General features: G+C 40.3%; 1 protein-coding gene across 2 annotated transcripts in view; it reads right to left on the bottom strand.

The window, feature by feature from the left end:
• Positions 1 to 26393, bottom strand: part of KLHL7 (kelch like family member 7) — a 75662-nt gene extending 49269 nt beyond the window's left edge. The window contains exons 1-2 of one of the 2 annotated variants that reach the window (XM_003788497.1): positions 25995 to 26393; positions 169 to 271 (exon numbers count right to left, since the gene is read on the bottom strand). In XM_003788497.1, the coding sequence (XP_003788545.1) occupies positions 169 to 271; positions 25995 to 26114 (223 nt within the window). In that variant the 5' untranslated portion in view covers positions 26115 to 26393. Of the gene's footprint in view, positions 1 to 168; positions 272 to 25331 lie in introns of both variants that reach the window. The other variant, XM_003788498.2, reaches the window with a different exon arrangement.
• Positions 26394 to 26606: the final 213 nt, after the last annotated feature.

Raw genomic sequence — 26606 nt, 5'->3', positions numbered from 1 at the left:
GTCTCATGAAAGGATATTTTTCCTTTGCTCAATCATTGCCTGACCACTTTTCTTTCGGTCTCTTCATTGTCCTGTAAGTGAAAGTGCTTAAAAGACTAGGGAAAATGCCATATTTACACCTCATTTTTATAGAAAAAGTAATGGCATGCTTTACCTTACAATACTTACTTGTGAACATTAAGTTAAAAAAGTGACTAGCTGCAGCAAGGACAACACGATGAGCAGGTATCTTTCTTTCCTGGACCATGAGGACCACATCACACAATGTTTTCTATCAAAAGGAAAATATATAAAGTTAAAAGGGCTCACTCGGCCTAGCTTTCACATCTGTTATGTATATACACAGAACGTTTGGTGCTTGCCAAATGCTTTATTTCTTGTTTTCAGTTTAAATCCAGACTTTTTCCAGCAGAGAATGTCTTTATAAGACATATTCAGGAAAAACACACAGTTGTTGTCATGTAGTTAAAAAATTGGCACTGAGCTTCCCAACAGCCAGGAGAAAAATTTCCTCAAAATCAGAAATGAGAAAGCCTACTAATTCCTCAGGGAAAACAAAAATCTTTTTCTCATACAAATTCTAAGTTATTTCTCATGGTAAGCTTTTTCTGGGACAAATTAAATTACATAATAGCAATGGTCCTGATAATTTTCCAAACATAGCAATTAGTTTTTCTGGGACTTTTTCCCCAGTTATCTAAACTTGATAAAATCCAGAGCATACAATATCTAACTTCAAACAGAAATAACTCACAATACACAGAGTATATGAACTGACGGTTCCTTCAACAACCTTTTCTTACCTAACACATCTTTCGAATGCACTTCCAACAGAAGCTAGGTAGCAGCCAGTTTCAAACTGTGATCTCTGACAAAGGCCAAAATAGTCACTCTAGGCAGTTGAAGGCAGCTCTAGAGTAAATATTTCATAAAAATGTGGGGAAACTCAGGAGTTTGAGACCAGGCTGAGCCAGAGACCCCATATCTAAAAATAGTTGGACGTTGTGGCAGGCACTTGTAATCCCAGCTACTTGAGAGGCTGAGACAAGAGAATTGCTTGAGCCCAAGAGTCTGAGGTTGCTGTGAGCTATGATCCCATAGCACTCTACTGAGGGCTACAAAGTGAGACTCTGTCTCAAAAAAAAAAAAAAGTGGGGAAAATGGAATATTAAAAGAAAAAATGAAGATTTACTGGAATTGGCTGGGCGAGGTGGCTCACATCTGGAATCTTACCTTTGTCAGTTGGGTGGCACTTGAGTCCGAGACCAGCCTCAGGGAACATGACTCTGTCTCTACTAAAAGTAGAAAAGCTAGCCTAGTATTGTGGCAGGCACCTGTAGTCCCAGCTGCTTGGGAGGCTGAGTCAAGAGTTGCTTAAGCCTAAGAGTTTGAGGTTGCTGCGAGCTATGATGCCACGGTACTCTACCCAGGGTGAGATAGTGAGACTCAAAAAAAAAAAAAAAAAAAAAAGAAGAAGAAAGATTTACTAGAATCCTTACAGATGAATTTAAAAGAAAAATAAATATCCTTTCTGTCAAATAAAATTTCAATTTCTTAATTACGTTGGAGATATAATACATAGTTTAGACTCCTAGAAAATCTGGTGCCTACAATGTATTAAGCACTGCCCTAAACAACACATTCAGAGTTCAAAACAATCTCTCATTCACAAATCTAAATAATGGCTTAGCAGCTCAGAGGACTTGCACTTTGTAAATTTTAAGGGTTTTACCATAAAAACTATTAATATAGTTTCTGATAGATAAATCAACTGCTATTACCTACTTTATTACTTTGTAATAAAAACTGAAATTAAATGGTAATGTTTAAAATGAGAGAGAAAAGGGACCCCAAATAACAGGCTAAGAAATGAATAAAATTTCATTTTCATAGCTTATTTAAAGATTTTTTAAATTAAGGCCTATAGACTATTGCTTTGAAATTATATGCAGATTTCTTATACCTAAAGCTATTTTTATCCCATAGTATCTTAAATTTTTAATGTTCATTTCCTTTTACTTGGGGAGGGAGTAGATAGAAGGCATAGTTCTCTGGTGATTTTGTCACTTACCACACCAAATAGCAAAACCAAACTATTTGGTTATCACCCAAACAAACTGATCAAGTTGCTTGAGAGAGAGAGAAAGAGGGAAGAAAAAAATAGCAAGCAAATCTGATTATATTAGAGCATAAGGTTCTCACAGGGGAGGAATCTATGGCTACTGATGGAAATTTCATAGAACATACAGTTGAACCAAAATTTAGCAAGAACATTTAGAAGGTATACTCAAGAATAGCATTTGTAAGTGGAGTGAATTCATAGGCACTAACCTTGAAGAAATGGAGATGTTTGTATAGCAACTGAGTTTTAGCCCAAGATTAATAACCAGCTAGACAAATGTGTGTGTATAGTAGAGGACGGTAAAGTAGGGTGAGCCTTTTGTATCCAAATGGTACATTTACTTGACTATAAAACAATCGAAGCCAGTCGCAGGGGCTCATGTCTGTAATCCTAGCACTCTGGGAGGCAGAAGCAGGTGGATTGCCCTGAGCTCACAGGTTCGAGACCAGCCTGAGCAAGAGCAAGACCCTGTCTCTAAATAATAGGAGGGCGTTGTGGCGGGTGCCTGTAGTCCCAGCTACTTAGGAGGCGTAGGGAAGAGAAGTGCGTGAGCCCAAGAGTTTGAGATTGCTGTGAGCTATGATGTCATAGCACTAGATCTAACAAGGGCAACAAAGTGAGACACTGTCTCAAAAATAAATAAATAAAATAAACACAGCAGACTGATAATTTTCAATGAGAAATGGGACTGACCCAGAAAGAGAGGTCCCTTCTGCTATCAATAAGCTATGGAAGAAGTATATTCACAGACAAGAACTGGGAGAGACCCAAGTAAATTGGAGAATAAGAGAAGTGACAAGTCCTAGATGGGCTGAAAATAAGAAACCTAAAACAAAAAAATTAACTTTGGAACAGAACAAGTTCACTGGTTAAACTTGAGAAAAAAACCCCAACTTTCAACTTCTCTGTTCATGCCCCCCTTATTTGCCCTATATTTGTTATATTAATATTTATGTGTGTTATCTTTAGTTTCTTATACACAGCACAGATTTTGTCATGACTCAAAGTTATCACTATTTCAGATAATTTTAGTACGGTTTAGCTCAATACTTCATATTTATTATGAAATATTTCATCTTATATATGCCATCTTCTTTTATGTATTTATTATACTTCCTTGCTGTGTCTATTCTTTAATTGCCAGTGAAAGCACTGGATACTATTCCAACCAAATTTTCTTTGTGTTTTTCTCTTCCTTTAGGAACTTATTTATACATCTGTTAGCTATTTGGCAACTGAATCCAGAAAGTCACTAATCAAATTATTATTCTAGGAATAAAAGGAGGGCTCAAGAACAATGATTCTGTTAAAATGTAATTTATCATATCTATAGGTTAAAAGAGAAAAACTTCAGTGGATACCAAAAGAGTGTGTGATAAAATTAAACATTAGTTTCCTAAGACCTTTTAATAAATAAAATGATGTGTCTGTATGCTGAAGTCATTTGTCAGAAATCAACAGTGAAGACCACAGGTAATAGAGAAACAGCAGAGGTATTCTCATTGAAGTTTGAAACAAGGTATACATATCCTTGTCATTATTATTCAACATTGTTTTAGAGATTTTAGCAAAATCAGTAAGAAAATAATAATAAATCAACTCAACAGTTATAGAACAGGAAAAGTCAATAAGACAACCACAAATAAGACTGACATGCAAAAGCAATTAGCTATCCTTTATGTAAGTAATAAGCCATAAAGGTAGAGAAATGAGAAAAAAACTCAAGTCACAGCCGTGACAGAATAATTAAATATGGAGAAATAAACATAAGAAATGTGAGGACTTTTCACTGAGTGGGAACCTGATACATGATAAAGATACATTTCAAAAATGTGGTGATAAGGTAGACTATCGGATACTGTAATGGTGGCCTGTCATTATTCATCTGTTAAAACTCATAACATGGGCAGCACCTGTGGCTCAGTGAGTAGGGCATCAGCCCCATATACTGAGGGTGGCAGGTTCAAACCTGGCCCTGGCCAAACTACAACAAAAAAAATAGCTGGGTGTTGTGGCAGGTATCTGTGGTCCCAGCTACTCTGGAGACTGATGCAGGAGAATCGCCTAAGCCCAGGAGTTGGAGGTTGCTGTGAGCTGTGATGCCACAGCCCTCTACCAAGGGCATTAAGGTAAGACTCTGTCTCTAAAACAAACAAACAAACAAACAAACCCATAACATTTAGAACACAAAGAGGAAATACTAACGCAAACTACAGACTTTAACAATAATGTAACAACACTGACTCATCAATGGTAACAAAAATACCACACTAATGCAGGATGGTGGTAACAGGGGAAACCGTGTGGGGAAGAAAGTGAGGGAATAAATGGAAGCACTTCTCTCTACTTGCTACTTAATTAATTTTTCCATAAACCTAAAACTGCTCTAAAGTCTATTAATTTAAAGGAATGTGGTGAGAGATCAGCTATTCGAAGAAAATGTTACAAAGACAACTTAACCATTCAGTAAAAACATTAAATTCTTCACTTACAATGTAACTCCCTCTTCCTCTAAGGAAGGAAGCTTCAGTCCTTTTCTCCACATGTCAGTCAGTCACAGGTGGAAGAGTGACTGTAGGAGGGACAGGAGTGTGGTAGAAGTCACTGACCACATACACACATACACACAGCCAGGCCTCCTGACTCATTCTTCTTCCCACAGTCTGCCCCCCAAATGGGACAAAGCTTATTGGGGGCAGGGGGAGGACTGTTCCTGTTAATCAGCTCTTCTGGGTTGGTAAGTTTAGTGTAGTGCATAAGAAATAGGAAACCCAATTTTATGCTCAGGTCAAAGTCATATCCTTCGGTCTGTCTCTTGTGTCTACTTCTCAATGGTTCAGAACCAGCAATGAAGAGCCCCTCAAATCTGTATGCACAGACACTCAAAGCATCACAGAAGACAGAAAGTTTGGTGCAACTTCAGTGCTTGCAAGCTTGGGGGCTTTTACAGGAAGAATACTTTGGTTCTAAGAAAGGTTCACCCCAAAACAGGCAGGCACTTTAGGCATCTGTTGGTACAATGACCTTTTGCTCTTTACTGAGTTTGCCAGTCTGGACTGTAAAAGGCAGCTAGGTCCACATATGCTCTCAACTAGCAAAGTATTAGAGTTTAGCTTTTAACAGTATGTGCTACTTACCATTAGTAGGATACAATCAACACTCCCAAATTCTGTTCTTCATTGTATCCAAAGGAGGGACTGAGAAATGATTAACCTTTGGATTTACGTGGCTTGTCAACAAGGTTTTGCAATTAGTCCCTTCCTGAGTGATTCCAAGTTGCTCATGGATATAAATCCCTGAGCAGACTGTAGACTCAACTATACTTAGGTTGTGAATTCAAATCATTGAAAAGATAAGGAGAAATGGACTCTAATAAGAGTCCTTTATAATAATAAAGGACAAATCATCTTCTTGAACTGAAAATTCTCAACAAAGCTGTAATAAACTCAAAGGTTCAGAGAAAAATTAAACATATCTCTAGGAATCATGCTTGTTCAGAAAAGCAAAGAAAAACAGGATGAACTTAAACATATATACAATCAGAATAAGGCAAGTGGGAAAGTAAATAAAACCAAAGACCCCCAGAGTAAGTGAGGGGGGAACTTCCTTTCTTAAGGAAAATTATAACAAGCCTGGCCAGATAGCTTTGAAAGAGAAAGGACTTTAGTATAACCGCCTTTTAAGAAATGGGATTAAGGAAAAAAGTGCTAATTTTGTTGCTATTTATTCAAGAAAGGTACTATGGAGCAAAGAGTAAGAAGTCAGGAGCAGATTAAAACTATTTCAGAAAAGAGTCTGGATCTCAGAAAATCTTATAAAATTCCTCTTAAAGCAAAAGAAATTAAAAAAAATAGAGGACTTCCTTTAAAGACTTAACTATAATGGGCAATTATAGTAAATTCAATAGATCCGAACAGGAAAATCAGCAACTGAATATTCCTTGCATTGTTAAGTAATTTTCAAGGTGATATTGATGGGAAGACAAGTGTGATAGATGTTATGGTGGAAGTCTGTGGAACTAAACGTCTAAGGGAGAGAGTACTAGATCACATTAACAGAAGTCTTACAACACCCACCCCCCACGAGGACGAAGGTAGATGCTGGACTTCCCATAATTGGAATTAACCTTCTGAGGGTGGTGAAGGCTGGCAGTAACTGAATTGATTCTGAACACACAGAACTTTTATTTTCCACAGGAAAGTTTGTAAGAAGGATATTAGAGGAAGGAATGTGTCAGCAAAACATCTGGGCACAAAAATCAAAGGAAAAGGAAGGAAGATATTCTAACCTAAGAAATATCAGTTCTCCATAATGTCGAGAGGAAAATATCCAACTTCAACAGGTTAACAAGTCAGGACTACCTGAAAGGACCCAGCATACAGCAGAGGAAAACCAGACACTAAGACAGATCCCATTTTGATACAAACAGGTAACAGAAAGGAACATCTGTGTCACGGAGTTTGCAAGTCCTGGAAAATTCATATACTGAGGGAAGACAAGGTTTTAAGGAGCATGCTGTAAATGCCTCTGGACCCTATGGGACTATAAACCTTAAAGCAGAAGTTCTCGACCTGTGGGTCATGACCCACAGGAACTGTATTAAAGGGTCGCAGCATTAGGAAGGTTAAGAACCACTGCCATAAAGGAACGTTACAGTCACACTTTAGCTGCAACAAATGGAGGAGAAAGGAGAAAAGACTCTTCCAAGAGACAGGATTCATTGATGATGAGGAATTTCATAGCATGACAGAATCAAAATGGGGACACAAAGGTACAACAATCAAGACCAGAACTGCAGAGAATCCAAGGCCACAAACTGTGCTCTGCAGAGCTGCCTGCTACAAATGTGGATCATCCTTCTCTCCAAAAGGAGGGAGGGTTGGTCATGAGACAGAACTTAATCATTTCAGCACTGCATTGCAGGAATACAACCCAGGATTCGAAAAAGAAATTAAAATTAAGCTTTAAATGTGCAGTAGGGACTAAAGGGCAAGAAGGGAAACTCTAGGAGACTTAGTAGCTGAGTCTATCATTACCCTGGCGAATCTAGCAATTGCTCAAGGAACATAATGTGGCAGAGATGCCAGAGAAGCATCATTATGCATAAAGGAAATTTCTTCTATAGATGCTAAAACAGTGCCCCTTACTAGGTTACTGTCTTCTGATGTTTCCTCCCAGCTGAGTTGAGTCTTAGAGCCTGTAGATTATAGACAGCCAACACAGACTAGCAAGGTGTCTAAGACAAGAGCTTCTTTTTTACTTTGGGAGATTTGCATGTATCTTTTTAGGTCTGTGGGGGTAGAGATGTTTTCCCAATTTTAGAATCCCAGGGACCCTCTGACATACTGAAAAAGTGTGGCACCAATTACTTTGAAATTGGAGAATTTCAGCTTTGGAGGTGCTAAACTAAATCTATTCTAACGGAAGACAGCCCACGTTCCAGCTGCTGAGGAAGCTACCCTCTGATGATATCTAAACATTTAAGCAAATGTTTTCTGGCTGAAGAGTCTGAGAAATATAAGAAACTAGGATGAGCTGATATTTAGAATTCAACTGCCTTTAATTTTAATTCAGAGGGAGAGCATAGATGTGGGAATTTAATAATGAGAGGGCTCAAAGCAAATTTGGGGGATTTTATGTTGTTAATGTGGAAAAAGATGAGTGATTTTCAACTGGTGTGCTGCAATTGGATCTTAAGTGTGCTGGGAAAATTTTTAAAGATCATCAAATTGTTTCTGAAAGAAGTTCAAAGCACAAGAGGCATATTATTTTTTTAAACACACACACATACACACATATACAACCTTTTTGGAAGAAGTATGGAGAAACCTTAAAGAACTCAACCTAGACCTCCCATTCGATCCTGCAATCCCATTACTGGGCATCTATCCATAAGGAAAAAAAAACCTTTTATTATAAAGACACTTGTACTAGGCTGCTAATTGCAGCCTAATTTACAATTGCTAAAATGTGGAAACACACACGCACTTTAAAGTAAATTTATTTTAGGTTAATCTGAGGGTACAAATGACCAGGTCAAAATATCTGACTCAGGTAGAGTGGTTATGTCCCACACAGAAAAGGTGTGCAAAACCTATATTCTTTTTTTTTTTTAATCTTTTCTTTATCAACATAATATAAGTGTGCCGTGGAAGTTTAACTATAGGTTCAAGTGTGCCATGAGATAAGAAGGTTGAAAAACACTGAATTAGACAGAATGCTTTATAACCTGTCATTGGTTCACTGCAGAGTATCTGGAGAGCTATGAATGACACTGTGGCTTAGAAAAGTTTAAGATGTGAAATGGAAGTAAACTTCCAGTATCTGGTGTTAGCTTAATACATATGTACCCATTTTGAAGCTTTCTAGAGTAAAAATTAAATAACCTCCTAAGCCGGTCTTTGGAGGATATACAAAACAACAGTTACTTATAGAGGAGACAAGGTACATAAGCATTTAAAATAGAACAAAGTAAACATTGTATCCTCGTATTAATTTGAATAAAGTTTAAAAATGTTTTTAAGAAAAACAAACAAACAAAAAAATAAAATAAAATAGAACAAAGCATTCTCTGAGCTTGTAAGAAAACAGAAAACCCAAAAGACAAGGCCTACTTGTAAATAAGAACTTGGTCCAGTTAACTTGTGCTGGGGCTTTACGGTAGGGATCAGCCCTGAGATTCTCAACTCGGGGAGTTTATATAAGGATAAATACTCAAATGAAACATGATAAAACCTGTTACTGACTGAAGGGCAGACACCTGCTAATACTCCATATGCAGTGCTTCTCTAGTAAAACAAAGTTGAAAATGAGATTTTGTTTGAGAGGCCAACATAGGTAGGCCTTTTAATCACCCCTGAATATCCCAACAGTCTAAACCTTGGAATTTGCATATTCATATGTCCTCCCAAGGGGAAAAAGAGAGATGGCTGGGCCCAAACCCAGCATAAGGAGTCCACCATAAGATCAGCCTTACCTGTCCTTCTTAGCAGATGGAGTCCTAAAGAAGAATGTAGTTCTCAACAGAGTAACTTCACATAAATAAAAAGCAATGTTTTAAATTCTAAATTAGATTAGCAACCCCTCCCCCCCAACTAGGCAAAGTTAGGAAGTGGGATGAGGGTAGGGGGAGGAAATGAGATAGACATGAGCTCAAGAGACCTCAATTCCTTTGAGTGAAAGTCAGAAATGTTCTCCTCCAATTGCCTCAGTCTCTTTTCCTCTTTTTTATGTGGCAGAATCCATTCTCAAATGAACTAATTTCACATAATTTATACAGAGAGAATAGTTTCCCTGTAGCCAGAATTAACAGCCTGGCAACCAAGAAATGGAAAAAGTCCTCAATATTATGTTTAAAAGATTTAGTTACAAGTATTTTTGTTTCTGATTTCAGCAATTAGTCTGGCTTCTGCCAGTTTAGAGATTTGGGGACCCAAAAGAAAAATGGATCAACCAAGTGATATAAAAAATGTTTCCACTGTAACCTACCCATTTAGGTCTCCTTATTTTTGCCTCCTCTTCAAAATAACTTACTGCAATCAACAAACTCTTCTGTATTCCTACATCCCATAAGCAGTTTTAATTTTTTTCTCAATGGCTTCACAATTTGCAGTTCTGCTTCTAAACAAAGCATCTTAGACAGCCTAGCCATCCTGACTCCTGTGATATCCTTCTTATGAAACAATTTCTTCCCTGATTTTTAAAACTCCCATTTTTCTCTTACTCTTCTGACTTTTCCTTTTTCATCTTCTTTACAGACTTATTCTCTAGTCTTTACCCTAGGCTCTTGACTCCCTACAGCTTCAATCCAGAAGTTATCTTGGGTGGGCACATGACTCACACTTGTAGTCCTAGCACTCTGGGAGGCCAAGGTGGGTAGATTTTTGAGCTCAGGAATTTGAGACCCATCTGAGCTAGAGCCAGACTCCATCTCTACTAAAAATAGAAAAACTAGCTGGGCATTGCAGCAGATGCCTGTAGTCCCACCTACTTGGGAAGCTGAGGCAGGAGGACAGCTTGAGCCCAATTTGAGTTTGCCATGAGTTATGATGACACCATGGCACTTAAGCCCAGTGGCGATAGAGTAAGACTCTGTCTAAAAAAAAAAAAAAAAAAGATATCTCACTAATTCACAAATTTGTATTTCTAATCTACAACTCTCCAGACCTGTCAACTTGCCATATGAGTCAATGTCCCAATGGCATCATGAACTAAACATATCTAAAATATAAATTATAGGTGTCAGAGGCCAGGGGTGTGGCAGAGAGCACTGACTCTGCAAGTCACACAGATATGAGTTCAAGTCCAAGTTTTGTCATTGTGAGTTGAGAGACCTAGATAAAGTTATTTTAACTTGCTGAAATTTAGAGTTTTTCTTTTTTTTTTTTTTCAGTAAAATAAAATTAGAAATACAAATTAGGAAGATTGTTGTGAAGATTAAATTAGGTAGCATCGAGGGGTGGAGGAAAGATGGCTGACTGGAGCTAGCTTTCCACTGAGGCTCCCGTCCAGGAGAGTTAAAGGACAGATGGTTTGGAGCTGAGCCAAGAAAGAAGGTTGAAGAACGCACATCAACCCTGCTGAGGCAAGCTGCGACCCCAAGGAAACAAACAATAGGTACAAATTCTATCGCCAAAAGGACTAGAATCTCCTTCCCCATGTGAACAGCTCATGGTATACTTTATACAAACAAGCAAGCAGAGTTCAGATCTCCTATTTTATCCCATGGGAGAGACCCTCTAAAAACCAGAACTCCTTCCCCAGAGAGGACCTACTAGTGTGCCATGGCACTCTCCTGCCAGGCATAAAACTGTGTATGTATTCTCTACCTGCAATTCTAAACTCCCAGCACTCCCATCCACTCGCACCCTGAGGTCCGGAAGCCTGTCCCCCAGGGAGTCCAGATTCTTGAGCATTTTCTTGAGAGGTGTGGACAAGGTGTGGGCTGTTGCAGGTCTGTGCTGATTCTATGGCACGGGTATGGAGAGAGGACTGTGGGCCAAGGGAGCCATATGGGAGAGGGAGAAGAGGTGCCCCCAGGCACAGAGCAGCAGTGGAAGCAGCGGGAACAATAGGACCTACACCCCTGGGGATATTTTAGACAGACACTCCCCGCCTCTCTTGTCAACCAGAGAAAGTCAGGCCTCTACTCCGGTGGCAGCCACTGGCGGAACAGATCTGGGATGGAAACACAGGCCCCATGAGTAAAGGGTATGACTGAGGCAGTACCTGCCTGGGCAGGGCACAGCAGGGACAGAGACTAGAATACGTGCCCTGAGAGACGGCATACTCCCAGAGTGGGGCTGAGTCAGAAGTACTGCTTTAGTGAGCCTAAGAAGCACTCAGCCCCCAGGGGAAACATAGCTGAGACAAAAGCAGGTGGGGCAACAGCACCAGCCCAGGGAGAAGCAGAAACTGAAAGCAATGAGAGCACCAGCTCAGGGAGAGGCAGGAACTGAGAGCTGAGTGTGAGCTCTAACTGCGCCCACCCCAACACAGAGTACAGCAGAGACAGAGAAGCCAACTCCATGAGAACTGGCTCAATGGAAGTGCCACAGGATGAGTCTGAGTTGCCGTTTCCATGAACTCAAACAGCACCTGGCCCACAGGGGAATATAGCTGGGACAGAAATGCAAATTATGTAAGAATATTAAGTGGCAGGAACATCAGTCTGGGGTGGGGCTGGAACTGAGTGAATTGTCCCAGCTTCCATTCAGCACCTGAGGTTGTCAGCCTTCAGCTGCCCCTGCTGGCAGAGTGCAGCAGTCTGGCCAAGGAGATATAGTTCTCCCTGTGACTCAGGCCTGTGCAACCCCCTAGAGCATCTGCTCATTGGAGGGAACTGGGTGACAGCCCTGTGGTGTTACCAGTGACTGGGTGTGACTGAGGTATAAGGTGGGGAAGGAGGCATCAACCTTCCCAGACTAATTCATTTGCTGGGTGGGTCCTTCTGACTCCACAGAGTACTGAAGTGAGTCATACTCGAGCTGCCAGCAGACCTCTGCTATTTACTTGCTGGAGACCTTTGGAACTCTCCCACTTGAGACTGGGTACTGACTGGGACAATTGATTTGGAACTCTTGAACTAGGTCAATCACTTGAGGACTATCCAAAGTGGTACCATGGGTGTGTGGTTGTGGGAAGGTTTGATTTTCCTTTTCCAGTTGTTGCCCATGCCCCCTAAGCCAACAGGGTGGCTTAGTTGGTGGTATTTCTCCACAGCTGAGACTTCAACCCAGAGTTACTGATTCACTAGGTAGGACAGAAACCAGCTGAAACCAAGACAGAGCCACTTAGCCCCACCACACCAAGCAGGTCCCAGTGTCTCAGGCTGTAGCACTGTACAGGTCCTTTGCAAAGCTCTAGGGGAAAAGGTATAGACACTAGTCCCAGCTCTTAGGCAAAGGGCTGGTTAATCCCTACTCCAGGCACCCCCAACCCAACTTTGCCTTATCTACTTATCTAGCCTAACAGTGTAAAATAACCATGGGGTAGAAACAGCAGAAAAACTCCAGCAACATGAATAATCAGAGTAGATCAATTCCTCCAAGGAATGAGATGGCAGACACACCAGAAGATCCCATTCATAAACAAATGGCTGAGATGTCAGAAATAAAATTGAAAATTTGGATTGCAAATAAGACTAATAAAGTGGAGGTAAAGTTGGAATTAGAAACTCAAGGAGCATTTCAAAAGTTGTCTCAAGAATTCAATGAATTCAAAGACAAAATCACCAAAAGTTTGACAAGGTGAGACAAGAAATTGCAGCCCTCAAAGATGTGAGAAACAGTAGAATCCCTCAGTAACATGATGGAGCAGGCGTAAGAAAGGATTTCTGACATTGAAGACAAAGCTTTTGAACACTCCCAAACGCTCAAAGAGGAAGAGAAGTGGAGAGCAAAAAGGGATCATTCTCTCAGAGAGCTCTGGGAGAATTAGAAGAAAATTAATATTTGCTTTATAGGCATTCCTAAAGGCAATGAAGTTGCTTCAAAAGGCCCAGATGCTCTACTCCATGAGATAATCAAGGAGAACTTCCCAGACATGCCAAGAGATTCTAAAATTCAGACAGCAGACAGTTTCAGAACCCCAGAAGGACTCAATCTAAATAAGGCATCTCCCAGACACATTATAATTAACTTCACCAATGTTAATATGAAGGAGAAAATTCTGGAAGCAGCCAGACATAAGAAAACCATAACCTACAAGGGGAAGAATATTAGAATGACTGCAAATCTCTCTGATGAAACCTTTCAAGCTAGAAGATGGTGGTCATCAACTTTTAATCTCCTAAAACAAAATAATTTTCAACCCAGGATCCTGTATCCAGCTAAACTGAGGTTTATATATGATAGAGAAATTAAATACTTTAAGAAATTCACATGTTGAAGAAATTTGCCAGAACTAAATCATTGACCAGGATATTCTCAGACCTATCCTCCATAATGACCAGTGCAATCCTCTACCAGCAAAGGAAACTCACTCAGAAATTTTTGATCAAATTTCAACTTCCACAGTGGTGAAAAGATTAAAAATGTTCACTGGACTTTTGAAAAACTCAATACCCAAAATTCTACCAGGCTTATCAATAGTCTCACATTAATGTGAATGGTTTAAATTGTCCACTAAAGAGGCACAGGTTGGCTGACTGGATACAAAAACTCAGGCCAGATATCTGCTGCATATAAGAATCTCAACTTACCTTGAAAGAGAAATATAGACTCAGGGTGAAGAGATGGACATCTGTAATTCAGGCATATGGAAATCAGAAAAAAGAAGGTGTTGCAATTTTATTCACAGATATAGGCTTTAAACCAACAAAACTAAGGGAAGATAAGGATGGTCACTTCATATTTGTTAAGGGCAACACTGAACATGATGAGATTTCAATTACTAACATTTATGCACCCAACCAGAATGAGCCTCAACTTATAAGAGAAACTAACAGACAACAGCAACTTGATTTCTTCCAGCACCACAATAGTTGGAGATTTTAATGCTTCTCTGGCAGCGCTGGATAGATCCTCCAATAAAAAACTCAGCAAAGAAATTTTAGACTTAAACTTAACTATTCAACAACTGGATTTAACAGACATCTACAGAACATTTCGTCCTCACAAAACTGAATACACATTCTTCTCATCTGGGAGGATGTTGCCCATGGAACATCCTCCAAAATTGATCACATCATACATCACAAGTCTAATCTAAGCAAATTTAAAAGAATAGAAGTTATTCCTTGCATCTTCTCGGACCATCATGGAATAAAAGTTGAACTCAGTAACAAAAGGAATCTGCAGACTCATACAAAAACATGGAAATTAAGTAAACTTATGCTGAACGATAGCTGGCTCATAGAGAACAAAAAGAAATTACCAAATTTTTGGAACAAAATGATAATGAAGACACAAATTACCAGAACCTCTGGGGTACCATAAAGGGAGTCCTAAGAGGGAAATTTATAGCACTGCAAGCCTTCCTCAAGAGAACAAAAAGAGAGGAAGTTAACAACTTAATGGGACATCTCAAGCAACTCGAAATGAAAGAACAGTCCAATCCCAAAGCCAGCAGAAGAAAAGAAATAACCAAAATTTGAGCAGAATTAAATGAAATTGAAAACAAAAGGATTATACAACAGATCAATAAATCAAAAAGTTGGTTTTTTTTTTTTTAAAAAGGTCAATAAAATAGATAAACCTTTGGCTAACCTAACCTAAAATCTCTAACTTTATCAATGAGAAATGGCAAAGACGAAATAACAGACTCCTCAGAAATTCAAAAAATCCTTAATGAGTATTACAAGAAACTCTGTTCTCAGAAATATAAAAATTTGAAGGAAATAGACCAAAACTTGGAAGCACACCACCTTCCTAGACTTAGCCAGAATGAAGTGGAAATGTTGAATAGGCTTATATCAAGTTCTGAAATAGCATCAACTATACAAAATCTCCCTAAAAAGAAAAGCCTGGGACCAGATGGCTTCACATCAGAATTCTACCAAGCCTTTAAAGAGGAACTAGTACCTATATTACTCAACCTTTTCCAAAATATAGAAAAAGAAGAAACACTACCCAACACATCCTATGTAGCAAACATCACCTTGATCCCCAAACCAGGAAAAGACCCAACAAGAAAAGAAAATTATAGGCCAATATCACTAATGAATATTGATGCGAAAATATTCAACAAGATCCTAACAAACAGAATCCACCAACACATCAAACAAATTATACACCATGACCAAGTGGATTTTATCCCAGGGTCTCAAGGCTGGTTCAATATAAGTAAATCTATAAATATAACTCATCATATAAACAAATTAAAAAACAAAGACCATATGATTCTCTCAATTGATACAGAAAAAGCTTTTGATAATATCAGCATCCCTTCGTGATCAGAACACTTAAGAAAATTGGGATAGAAGGGACATTTCTTAAACTGATACAGGCTATCTATAGCAAACCCACAGCCAACATCATATTGAATGGAGTTAAACTGAAAACATTACCACTCAGATCAGAAACCAGGCAAGGTTGCCTATTGTCTCCACTGCTTTTCAACATTGTAATGGAAGTCTTAGCCATGGCAATTAGGCAAGAGAAGGCAATCAAGGGTATCCATATAGGATCAGAAGAGATCAAACTTTCACTCTTCGCAGATGATATGATTACATACCTGCAAAACACCAGGCATTCTACTATAAAACTCTTAGAAGTGATAAAGGAATACAGCAGCGTCTCAGGTTACAAAATAAACACTCATAAATCGGTAGCCTTTATATATACCAACAATAGTCAAGCTGAAAAAACAGTCAAGGATTCTATTCCATTCACAGTAGTGCCAAAGAAGATGAAATATTTGGGAGTTTACCTAATAAAGGATGTTTAAGATCTCTATAAAGAGAACTATGAAACTCTGAGAAAAGAAATAGCTGAAGATGTTAACAAATGGAAAAACATACCATGCTCATGGCTGGAAAGAATCAACACTGTCAAAATGTCCACATTACCCAAAGCAATATACAATTTTAATGCAATCCCTATTAAAGCTCCACTGACATACTTTAAAGGTCACAAAAAAATAATACTCCATTTTATATGGAATCAGAAAAAACCTCGAATAGCCAAGACATTACTGAAAAATAAAAACAAAGCAGGAGGAATCACGCTACCAGATCTCAGATTATACTATAAATTGATAGTGATTAAACTGCATGGTACTGGCACAAAAACAGAGAGGTAGTATAACCTCAATGTAACTTCAAGTGCCATTGACTTATGTTTGAAGAAGCTTTCTCAGAGTCCATATGAAGGGATGTTCCTTTAAGACCCTCTGAACTGATTAGCAAGCTAGTCATACAAGAGGCAGACTTTGCAAGCAGAGTCTGGCTGTCTCTGGAATTTCCTGGAAGGGACTTTGGGAGTGGAAAACAAGATAAGTTAATGTGCATTTCAGTAACATGGCACCTGTTTTCTCAGACAAATGGCTGAATGAGTTATGTGGTTGCTCTGTATGGTTTCTTTGTACTCTTATCACATAAATCATTGGCTGCCAATTAGTTTTATTAATAGAATGTGTACATGCAGAACTTAGTATTGTTAAGAGTATATAAGCTTGGAAGAAATAAAGTTAGGGGCTGCATGCCAGAGTCAGCTGTAGTCTCCCCTCTTTAAGGGGAGTATAGACTTTTCCTATGTGGCACTGATTCACGCAACAAGGTAGATGTATGGAACAAAACAGAGAACCAAGAGACGAACCCAGCTACTTACTGTTATTTGATCTTCGATAAGTCAATTAAAAACATTAAGAGGGGAAAAGATTCCCTATTTAACAAATGGTGCTGGGTGAACTGGCTGGTGACCTGTAGAAGACTGAAACCAGACCCACACCTTTCACCATTAACTAAGATAGACTCTCACTGGATTAAAGATTTAAACTTAATTAAGACATGAAACTATAAAAATAATAGAAGAAAGTACGGGGAAAACACTTGGAAGAAATCAGCCTGGGCAAATATTTTATGAGGAAAATCCCCCAGGCAATTGAAGCAACACCAAAAATACATTATTGGGATGTGATCAAACTAAAAAGCTTCTGCACAGGCACGAACACAGTAAGTAAAGCAAGGAGACAGTCCTCAGAATGGGAGAAGATATTTGCAGGTTATGTCTCCGACAAAGGTTTAATAACCAGAATCCACAAAGAACGCAAACGTATTAGCAAAAAAAGAACAAATGATCCCATTTTAGGGTGGGCAAGGGACTTGAAGAGAAACTTCTTTGAAGAAGACAGGCGCATGGCCTACAGATATATGAAAAAATGCTCACCATCCTTAATGATCAGAGAAATGCAAATCAAAACTACTTTCAGATACCATCTAACTCCAGTAAGATTAGCCCACATCACTAAATCCCAAAACCAGAGATGTTGGCATGGATGTGGAGAAAAGGGAACACGTCTGCACTGCTGGTGGGAATGCAAACTAGTATGTTCCTTCTGGAAAGATGTTTGGAGAACACTTAGGGATCTAAAAATAGACCTGCCATTCAATCCTTCAATTCCTCTACTAGGTATATATCCAGAAGACCAAAAATCACTTTATAACAAAGATATTTGCACCGGAATGTTTACTGCAGCCCAATTCATAATTGCTAAGTCATGGAAGAAACCTAAGTGCCCACTGACCCATGAATAGATTAATATATTGTGGTATATGCGCACCATGGACTATTATGCAGCCTTCAAAAAGATGAGACTTTACCTCTTTCATGTTTACATGGGTGGAGCTGGAACATGTTCTTCTTCGCAAAGTATCTCAAGAATGGAAGAAAAAGTATCCAATGTACTCAGCCCTACTATGAAACTAATTTTAAAAGCTATAACCCAACTATAGCCCACAAAGAAGGGGAAGGAGAAGAGGGAGGGGAGGGGGGCGGATTGGTGGAGGGAAGGTAATTGATGGGACCACACCTACGGTGCATTTTACAAGGGTACTAAGTGTAGAATATATAGAATATAAATGTTTTAACACAATAATTAAGAAAATGAGGGGAAGGCTATGTTAACCAGTTTGATGTAAATATTTCAAATGCTATATAAAACCAGCACATTGTAAAAAAAAAATAGATAGCATCATTAAATGCCTACTCCATAAAAATAAAATAAAATATAAATTATAAATCATTCCCCAATATCTTAATCCTTTTTCAATAACTTCTCCCACAGTGAACAGTGTCACCCTCCTTCTAATTATGCATTGTAGAACTCCTGAGATGATCAGTAACACAGTGTTCAATCCCTCAGCCTCCAACCAACCACCAGCATCACAACAGAAACAAGAACAGGTAACATCTGCGATCATACCAAGTCATGTTCTCAGTTACCTTAATTTGGTTATCTAATTTAGTTATCACAACCACATGTGGTAGTTATCGTCACCAAGTCCTGTTGATTTTGCCTCCTAAGTCTTTGAATATTTCATCTTTTCTTCATCAGTACTGCTGCTGTCACCATCATCACCTCAGTCCAAAGGACCATGTCTCAGTGGACATTGCAACAATTGTCTCTTAGATCTGCCAGCAACCACTCTACTTCATTTAATCATGGTAGTAAGTCATCTTTATCTAAAGAAAAAAAAGGTATTACCTACCCACCCCTACATATACACATACTTACAAGGGTTTTAGAATAAGGGCAAAATCCCCTAACTTGACTTAGGAAGCTCTGCCTGGGCAGGTCTCCAGCTGCTTGACCAGTTTCATCTTGCACCATCTTCCCCCTTATGCTCTGTACTCTAGTCACACTTCAGTCTGTAATAAAGCAGGCCTCCAACTCATAGCCTCTTTCCCTCTAAGAGGTTCTTCCTCCTCCTTTTTTTTTTTTTTTGCCTAGTTAACACTGCTCTTATTTTACCACTTCCTTAGGGAAACCTTCTTGATGGTCAAATTACCATAATTGTGTCATGTTTTTCTCCTTAATAATACCTACCACTGCTGCAATTTCATTTATTTGTGTGACTACTTCACTATCTCACTTTTCTACTGGACTACAAACTTCAACGGCATAGGAATGGTCAGGTTTTGCTGACCACTGCAATCCCAGAATCCAGCAGAACATGTCAAGTTCTCAGTAATTATTCATTTGAATGATTGATTGAGCTAGGAAGCCAAACTGAAATAGGGTAATAAGTAAATGGTGAGTGAAGAAAAGTAGTGAATTTACCTAAAATTTTTGGTTTTAACATGGGGAGAGAGGTATTATTTAGAGGGGAATGCTGCAACTAGGAATGAGCGGATAGATTTGTTGGTTTGTTGCTTGGTTCAAAAGCTGGAGAGGTTAAACCTGCTTAAATGCTGAAGGCAACAAATCAGCAGAGGAGGAGAAATTGAAGATAATCAACAAAAATGGAATAATCAATAAAATAACTTTACTGGGCTCGGCGCCTGTGGTTCAAGCGGCTAAGGTGCCAGCCACATACACCTAAGGTGGCCGGTTCGAATCCCCAGCCTGGGCCCGTCAAACAACAATGATGGCAACCAAAAGATGGCCAGGCGTTGTGGCGGGCGCCTGTGGTCCCAGCTACTTGGGAGGCTGAGGCAGGAGACTTGCTTGAGCCCAGAAGTTGGAGGTTGCTGTGAGCTGCGATGCCAGGGCACTCTACCCAGGGGGATAGGTTGAGGCTCTGTCTCAAAAAAAAAAAAAAAAAACTTTACTGAAGCCAGTATCCAGAAACCCAAATTATAGGAAGAATTACTGGCCTTAGAAAAAGAGAAAGCATTCCATTTTAGTAGGATGAAAACAAAAAAGGTTTGGTCACAGAAAGTTAAAAGACAGTTGTATACTAATGATTTATTTATCAAGGATGTCAAAAGAGAGGTGATCTGCTGATAGTGAGGGTCTAGAGAAGGGACTCAGATTAGAGAGAAACAGTAAAATAAATAAAAAATAGGATTGCTCTCCAATACTGACAGCCCAGTTGAAACTAATGGCCAAAGATGTATGTGGCAGAAGATTGCCCAATAGTGAAATATTCTCCAGGTGTGCTTAGAAGTCTTGTAAAAAGAAGGTAAATAGTTATCAGTGCTGAAGTTCCTCCAGACATTAAGAAAAGGACAGTCAAGAAAGCTGGAGAAATGGGAAGAGAGTGAAGAGAGAGGCAATGGCTCCTAAGCTGGACAGACAAAAACAGAAGACAGAATAAAGGGTGGGAAGGTATGAATGATTGGGGTTGTCAATGGGAGAAGGAGAATTAAATTGAGACAAAGCACATAAAAAACTTTGCAGAGTGGCTGGTACAGAGTAGGTGCTCAAGAAGTGTTACTATTTTTTTTTTTTTTTTTTTTTGAGACAGAGCCTCAAGCTGTCCCCCTGGGTAGAGTGCTATGGCTTCACTGCTCACAACAACCTCCAACTCCTGGGCTCAAGCGAGTCTCCTGCCTCTGCCTCCCAAGTAGCTGGGACCACAGGCGCCCGCCACAACGCCCGGCTATTTTTTGGTTGCAGCCATTATTGTTGTTTGGCGGGTCCGGGCTGGATTCGAACCTGCCACTTTAGGTGTACATGGCTGGCGCCTTAGCTGCTTGAGCCACAGGCACTGAGCCAAGTGTTACTATTATTGGGGGTTTAACACTAGTTATTCACAAGAAACCTTAACAAGAGTGACATGTAGTAATTTATAGTCTTGGATAAATGAGTGTGCAGAAGCAAGGTCATTTTAGTTGGTAGGTGAGCCCAGTTGACTGCCCAGTATTTACCCCTCAAATAAGCCATGTGGTTCTTTTATGTAACTCTCAGTAAGAACTTTAATGTAAGCTTTTAGGTTTCAATTATGCCTTAATTAATTTAATGTGGGGAAAATGCAAATTATAACAGTACTCAGGAAGGTCTCAAAACATTCCTCAAACGTTGAGGAACTCCTGAACTTCATTAACAGCAACAGGAGCTGCATGATGGGTAATAGTGATTACGACTCCAACCTGCCTTTTACAGTCAGTCTCTCTCTAGTATATCAGGTAATAAAATTAATCTACACAAAAAGGTAGGGAAATAAAGGAAAGGTACTCAACCTAATTAAATGAGATGCCACTACTACACACTTATTGGAAAGGCTGAAATTATAAAGACTGACAACATCAAGTGATGATAAGGATGGAGAACAAAAGCTTCTCTCTTACAAAGCAGGCGGAAGTGTAACTTGATACAGTTGCTTTGGAAAACTGTATGACAGTATCTATTAAAGCTGAAGGTAGTGTATCCTATGACTCAAAAACTCACCTTCTTCTTATTTCCTAGTAGAAAAGTACACATTTTTTTTTGATGTTCCACCAAAAAAGCATGTTTGTAAATGTACAAAAGAGTTCAAAGTAGTATTATTCTTAATAGTTTCAAATTGAAAATAACTCAAATGCCCATGATAGAATGGATACATTGTGGTATCTTCACATGGGAATATTGCATATTATATAATGTAATAATATTACATAATATATTACATAAAGAACTAGTACTACACACAACACAGACCAATCTCACAAGCATAATGTTGGATTTAAGAAACCAAAACACTCTGGGAGGCCGAAGTGGGTGGATTGCTTGAACTCAGGAGTTCCAGACCAGCCTGAGCAAGAGTCAAACTCCTCCTCTATTAAAAATACAAAAACCAGGCTTGGCACCCATAGCATAGTAGTTACACTGCCAGCCATATACACCAAGGCTGGCAGGTCTGAACATGGACAGGGCCAGCTAGACAACAATGACAACTGCAACAGCAGAATAGCTGGGTGTTGTGGCAGGTGCCTGTAGTCCCAGCTGCTTGGGAGGCTGAGGCAAGAGACTCACTTGGGCCCAATAGTTTGAGGTTGCTGCGAGCTATGACACCATGGCACTCTACTGAGGGTGGCATAGTGAGACTCTGTTTCAACAATAACAACAACAAAAAAGTACAAAACCCAGCTGGGTTGTGGCAGGCACTCATAGTCCTACCTACTTGGGAGGCTGAGGCAAGAGGATCACTTGAACCCAAGAGTTGGAGGTTGCTGTGGGCTATGATGCCACAGCTCTTTAGTCTGGGGCAACAGAGTGAGATTTTTGTCTCAAAAGTAAAATGAAAAAAAATTAAAATAATAAAAAAACCAAAACATGAGGCTGGGCATAGTGGTTCACATCTATAACCCTAGCACTCTGAGAAGCTAAGGCAGGAGGATCTCATGAGCTCAGGATTTTGAGACTAGCCTAAGCAAAGTGAGACCACTATCTCTACTAAAAATAGAAAAGGCCAGGTGTGGTGGCTCACACCTATAATCCTAGCACTCTGGGAGGCCGAGGCAGGTGGATTCCCTGAGCTCACAGGTTAGAGACCAGACTGAGCTAGAGCAAGACCTCGTCTCTAAAAATAGCTGGGTGTTGTGGAGGGCACCTGTAGTCTCAGCTACTTGGGAGGCTGAGCTAAGAGAATGGGTTGAGCCCAAGAATTGGAGGTTGTTATGAGCTATGATGCCAAAGCACTCTACTGGGGACAACAAAGTGAGATTGTCTCCAAAAAATAAAAATAGAAATAGAAAAATTAGAGGGGCATGGTGGTACATGCCTACAGTTCCAGCTACTTAGGAGGCTGAGGCAGAAGGATTGTTTGAACCCAGGAGTTTGAGGTTGCTATGAGCTAGACAACCCAAAACATGAGAGTTTATGCTATATTATTCCATTTATATAGGCTCAAAAGCAGGAAAAATGAACACATGGTGTGACAGAAGAGTGGGTTACCATTGGGTGGTTAGTAACTGAGACGGGATTAAGGAGAGGCCCCCTTGTGGGATGAATTCCCACAAAATTAAATGAAATATGCTCTTTTAATTCCAGAAACTGAGCGAAAAGACTCGTATTATGCATTTTTGTCAAGGCCTAAGCGACCTGGGAAAGCACGGTGGGAGCCTGCACGCAAGCCTTAACAGCCTCCTACATGGAACCCTGACTGTGCAGTCAAGTCAGCGTGTCAGAGAAGGGTTGAAATGGCCCATCTGTGCAGGGGACATGACTCAAAGGTTGGTGTGAGTGAAAAGAAAAACTCTGTCTTATGATGTGGGTAAAACACTCCAGCATAACTGTGGGGCCTCCAAACCATGAGAAAACAGTCGTGGAACCTGTTTCTCGGATACTTAATTGAGTACATGGAAGAAAAAGGTTTTACTCCCCTGTTTATCCTGACCTTTAACAATAGAAGTCAGATAATGTATAGTTGTTTTAGGTCTTCAGAGAGGAATAGCCTGAGGCTATTTTTAAAATGGTTGTCTGTCTTTCTGGACTCTCTTTCTTTAGACTAGTCTTAAGATGGTTATCTCACTTTCCCAGACTTTTTTTCCCCTACAGTTTAAGAATAGAGAATATTAGAATTATTGATCAATGTGATATACATGACTAGCTCCCAATAAAAAGGGAGAGGAAAATAAAGACATCTTGCTACTGCCAACCTGAGTAGTAGTCGTTTCTTGCTTTCAAACAATTCTAGGAGCGAGCTTGAACCTGTGGCCAAGCTATCCTTCTCTCCCTGTGAGAAACTACCACCCAACACCCCCTCACATTCTCTTCTACTTGGTGGTGGGAGGTTCACTTTCTAATGATCCTGAGCTGCGTGTTTGTGATTTGTGCCTTCCTATGTGTATCCTATATGTCACCGGAGAGTTTACTTAAAAACAAAAGGCTAGAAGTGCAAGGATACAGGGAATGGCTCTACAAGAAGCTGAGGCTGCTGGATCTGCAGAACCCCCTTTTGCCTCTATGTCTAGTATTGGCCGCTATCCTACATAAGGATGGAATGACCTAAATCATGGTATCTAATATCACCAAATACGTTAATAGTAGATCAGTGATTGGAATTGGGGTATGCTAATTTCAGCATTTTCAAATCTTGGAGAAATGTTTCTGGATGTATACAGAAGGGGTCCTTGTCATCCATTACCCTGATACCTAAAGCAATGAGGTCATAAGGGGAACACAAAAATATTTCCTAAAGAACAAGAACATTTATAAAATTGGGCCCCACTTAAGCATTCCTCCTGAGGCTTAGATCAGTTACTATTTCTGCTAATTCAACAGCCTTTGTCAGTCGTTGTCTCTGAAGTCTTCCCTCTGTTATGATGTTAAACAATATAATATGAATATAAATCAAATGCAAAATGAAACAGCACATCTTGCAAAAGATGTAGGATTCCATATAGTGCTATTAGAATTGCTTGAATCAATGCAAAACCATTGACAAGAGAATAGGACAGATTAATGTTATCCATTGTGGAAGAGATCCATTGTTGCTCACTAACCATTTTCCTTTTTCTACTTGGAACAGAACCCTGATTTTTCAGTAACTATATTTATCTTTTAACAGTAAATAAACAGATGTCAATATAGTCCAAAGCTAAGTTTAAGAAATGAGAGTCTATTTTTGAAACCAAAGAGCTAAAACTACAGTATCAAACTATCCCCTCCTCAAGTAAACATTTGATGCTGCAACATTGTTGCACCCTATCTATGTAGAGACCAAGGCAATGCTTCCCAGTGCTACAGTCTATGCATGAATACACATATTTGAGGGAATGGGAGGGTCCTCAGAGAGTTTCAGCACTGGTAAACAGTGTTTGTCTACCATTACAGAGAGACAACAGCTAAATGCATCAGCAATTTTAAGTCAGCGGCACTGAAACACAAAAGAGTACATTTACATGAAAGTTACATAAATGTGGAAAATAGATACATGGAAGTAAGTTACATAAAATCATAAATTCTGGCATTCACAGCTACTTTCGCGCGAAGGCCAGGAAAATTTAAGTCATTTCCATAGCTATCTACTGCACTTAATGCCAGGAGCTGCTGAACAAAGACAAGATCCCTCCATTCAAAGTTTGCTTAAGGAAACCTGTAAGTTACTACCTCATAAAAAGTCTTAAATTCCTCTGCTGTTGTCCATATTTCCAGCAGAATCACTAGATAAAGTTTTGCAGTTACTCATATCCTGTTCTATCCTCTTGAAAAAAGGACCAAAGTCAACACAACCCAAACATTCCCACAAATCTCCTTGTGTAGTTTCTATAAATAAAGCTTACGGAAACAAAAAAGTTAACCGGGTAACTTTTCTATGCTTATTGGTATAATAGACATTACAGAATTATTTTTAAAGCTCTAGTCTACCTTCTTCAACGTTAAAATCTGCTCTTTCATAGCCCACCTTTCGCCGACGTGCTGCAGACTTTCATGAATGCCCGAAACATCAAACACAGAACAAAGAGCTCCTCTTAATAACAGGGGTGCACAGGGCCCTGAGATGACGTGGTATTTACTGATGACTGTTTCTACTTTCAATTAACGCTTAGCAGGAGGATCCGTCTTCAACTATCTACACCGGGTATCATCACAGGAGGGGGCAGGAATCCTTACGGAAGATTAGCTGATTTTAGGGCACCAACTCTTCTCCCTCTGGGGCTTGGGTTTGGGCTGCGCCAATGGGCTTCTTCCCACAAGATCTCACGACACCTTAAAACGGCTCGCCAATGGAAGGATCCTCGCCTCACAATGAGATAACTAGGGCAGAGCTGTTACGCAACCAATACCTGACGCCAAGTGCCAGCCGGAGTCCCCCACGAGTCTCGCTTGGGAGCCACATCCTCCAGGAGTCTCACTTGGGAGCCACACCAAGCGGCACTTTGGCTCCAGCACGGTTTGACGCGCCACTCTCTAAAAGCAGACTCGCCTGCGTGCGAAATGCAACGAGGGCCGAGGGCAGAGGAAGAGGTTCGCGATCCACAGGGCGCGGGTTTCGGCCCCGAAAACCAGGGTCCGGGGTCCCGGACCACCTCCCCACTGTCATCGGTCACTCCCAGAGGGGCGCTACCTGTTTCCGCATGTTATTCATGACGCCCATGAAACCCGCCAACAATTTAGCTTCTTCTCGAGCTGCAAGTTTCTTCTCTGTTTTCTTCTTGTTGCTCTTCTCCACCCCGGAGGCTGCCATCCTCTCTCAGTTCGGTTTACGCCCCGGGCTAGCCGGGCCGGAGAGTGGTCTCACTCTCTGCGCACTCTTGGGATTCTGCTGATCAAACACGGCGGTCGGGACCGCGGCTGCACAGCCCAGCTCCAGAGTGGGCGGCGGCAGCGCGGCCACTGCAGAAGGACAAGGCCTGGAGGCCACCTGAGAACCTCCAAGGCAGCCGACGCAGCCCGCTCCTAAGAGCTCTGGGCAGAACCAGAGCCCCGCTGATGAGCCTGCGCACTCTGCTCCAGAGGGTGGGGGTGGGCTTTGGGAGGAGAGTAGGAGGCGGGGCCTAGCGTCACAGGCGCGCGCAGCTGGGCGCTAAGAGACTCGCTGCGCATGTGCTGCAGGTGCGTTGGTTGCTGCCTGTGCTGGGTGAATTTAACGTCAGGGCTTGTTGGCGGGTATGCCTGCATTTCGTCATATGCCAGAGGCAGATTTTCCAGGCGTAATTATGTGGTTATTTTTTTGTTA

Source organism: Otolemur garnettii, unplaced genomic scaffold, assembly GCF_000181295.1.
Source record: "Otolemur garnettii isolate 467f Iridium unplaced genomic scaffold, OtoGar3 scaffold00028, whole genome shotgun sequence".
Lineage (NCBI taxonomy): Eukaryota > Metazoa > Chordata > Mammalia > Primates > Galagidae > Otolemur > Otolemur garnettii.
Note: the sequence above shows the minus strand (reverse complement) of the source record. Positions and strands in the feature narration are given on the sequence as shown.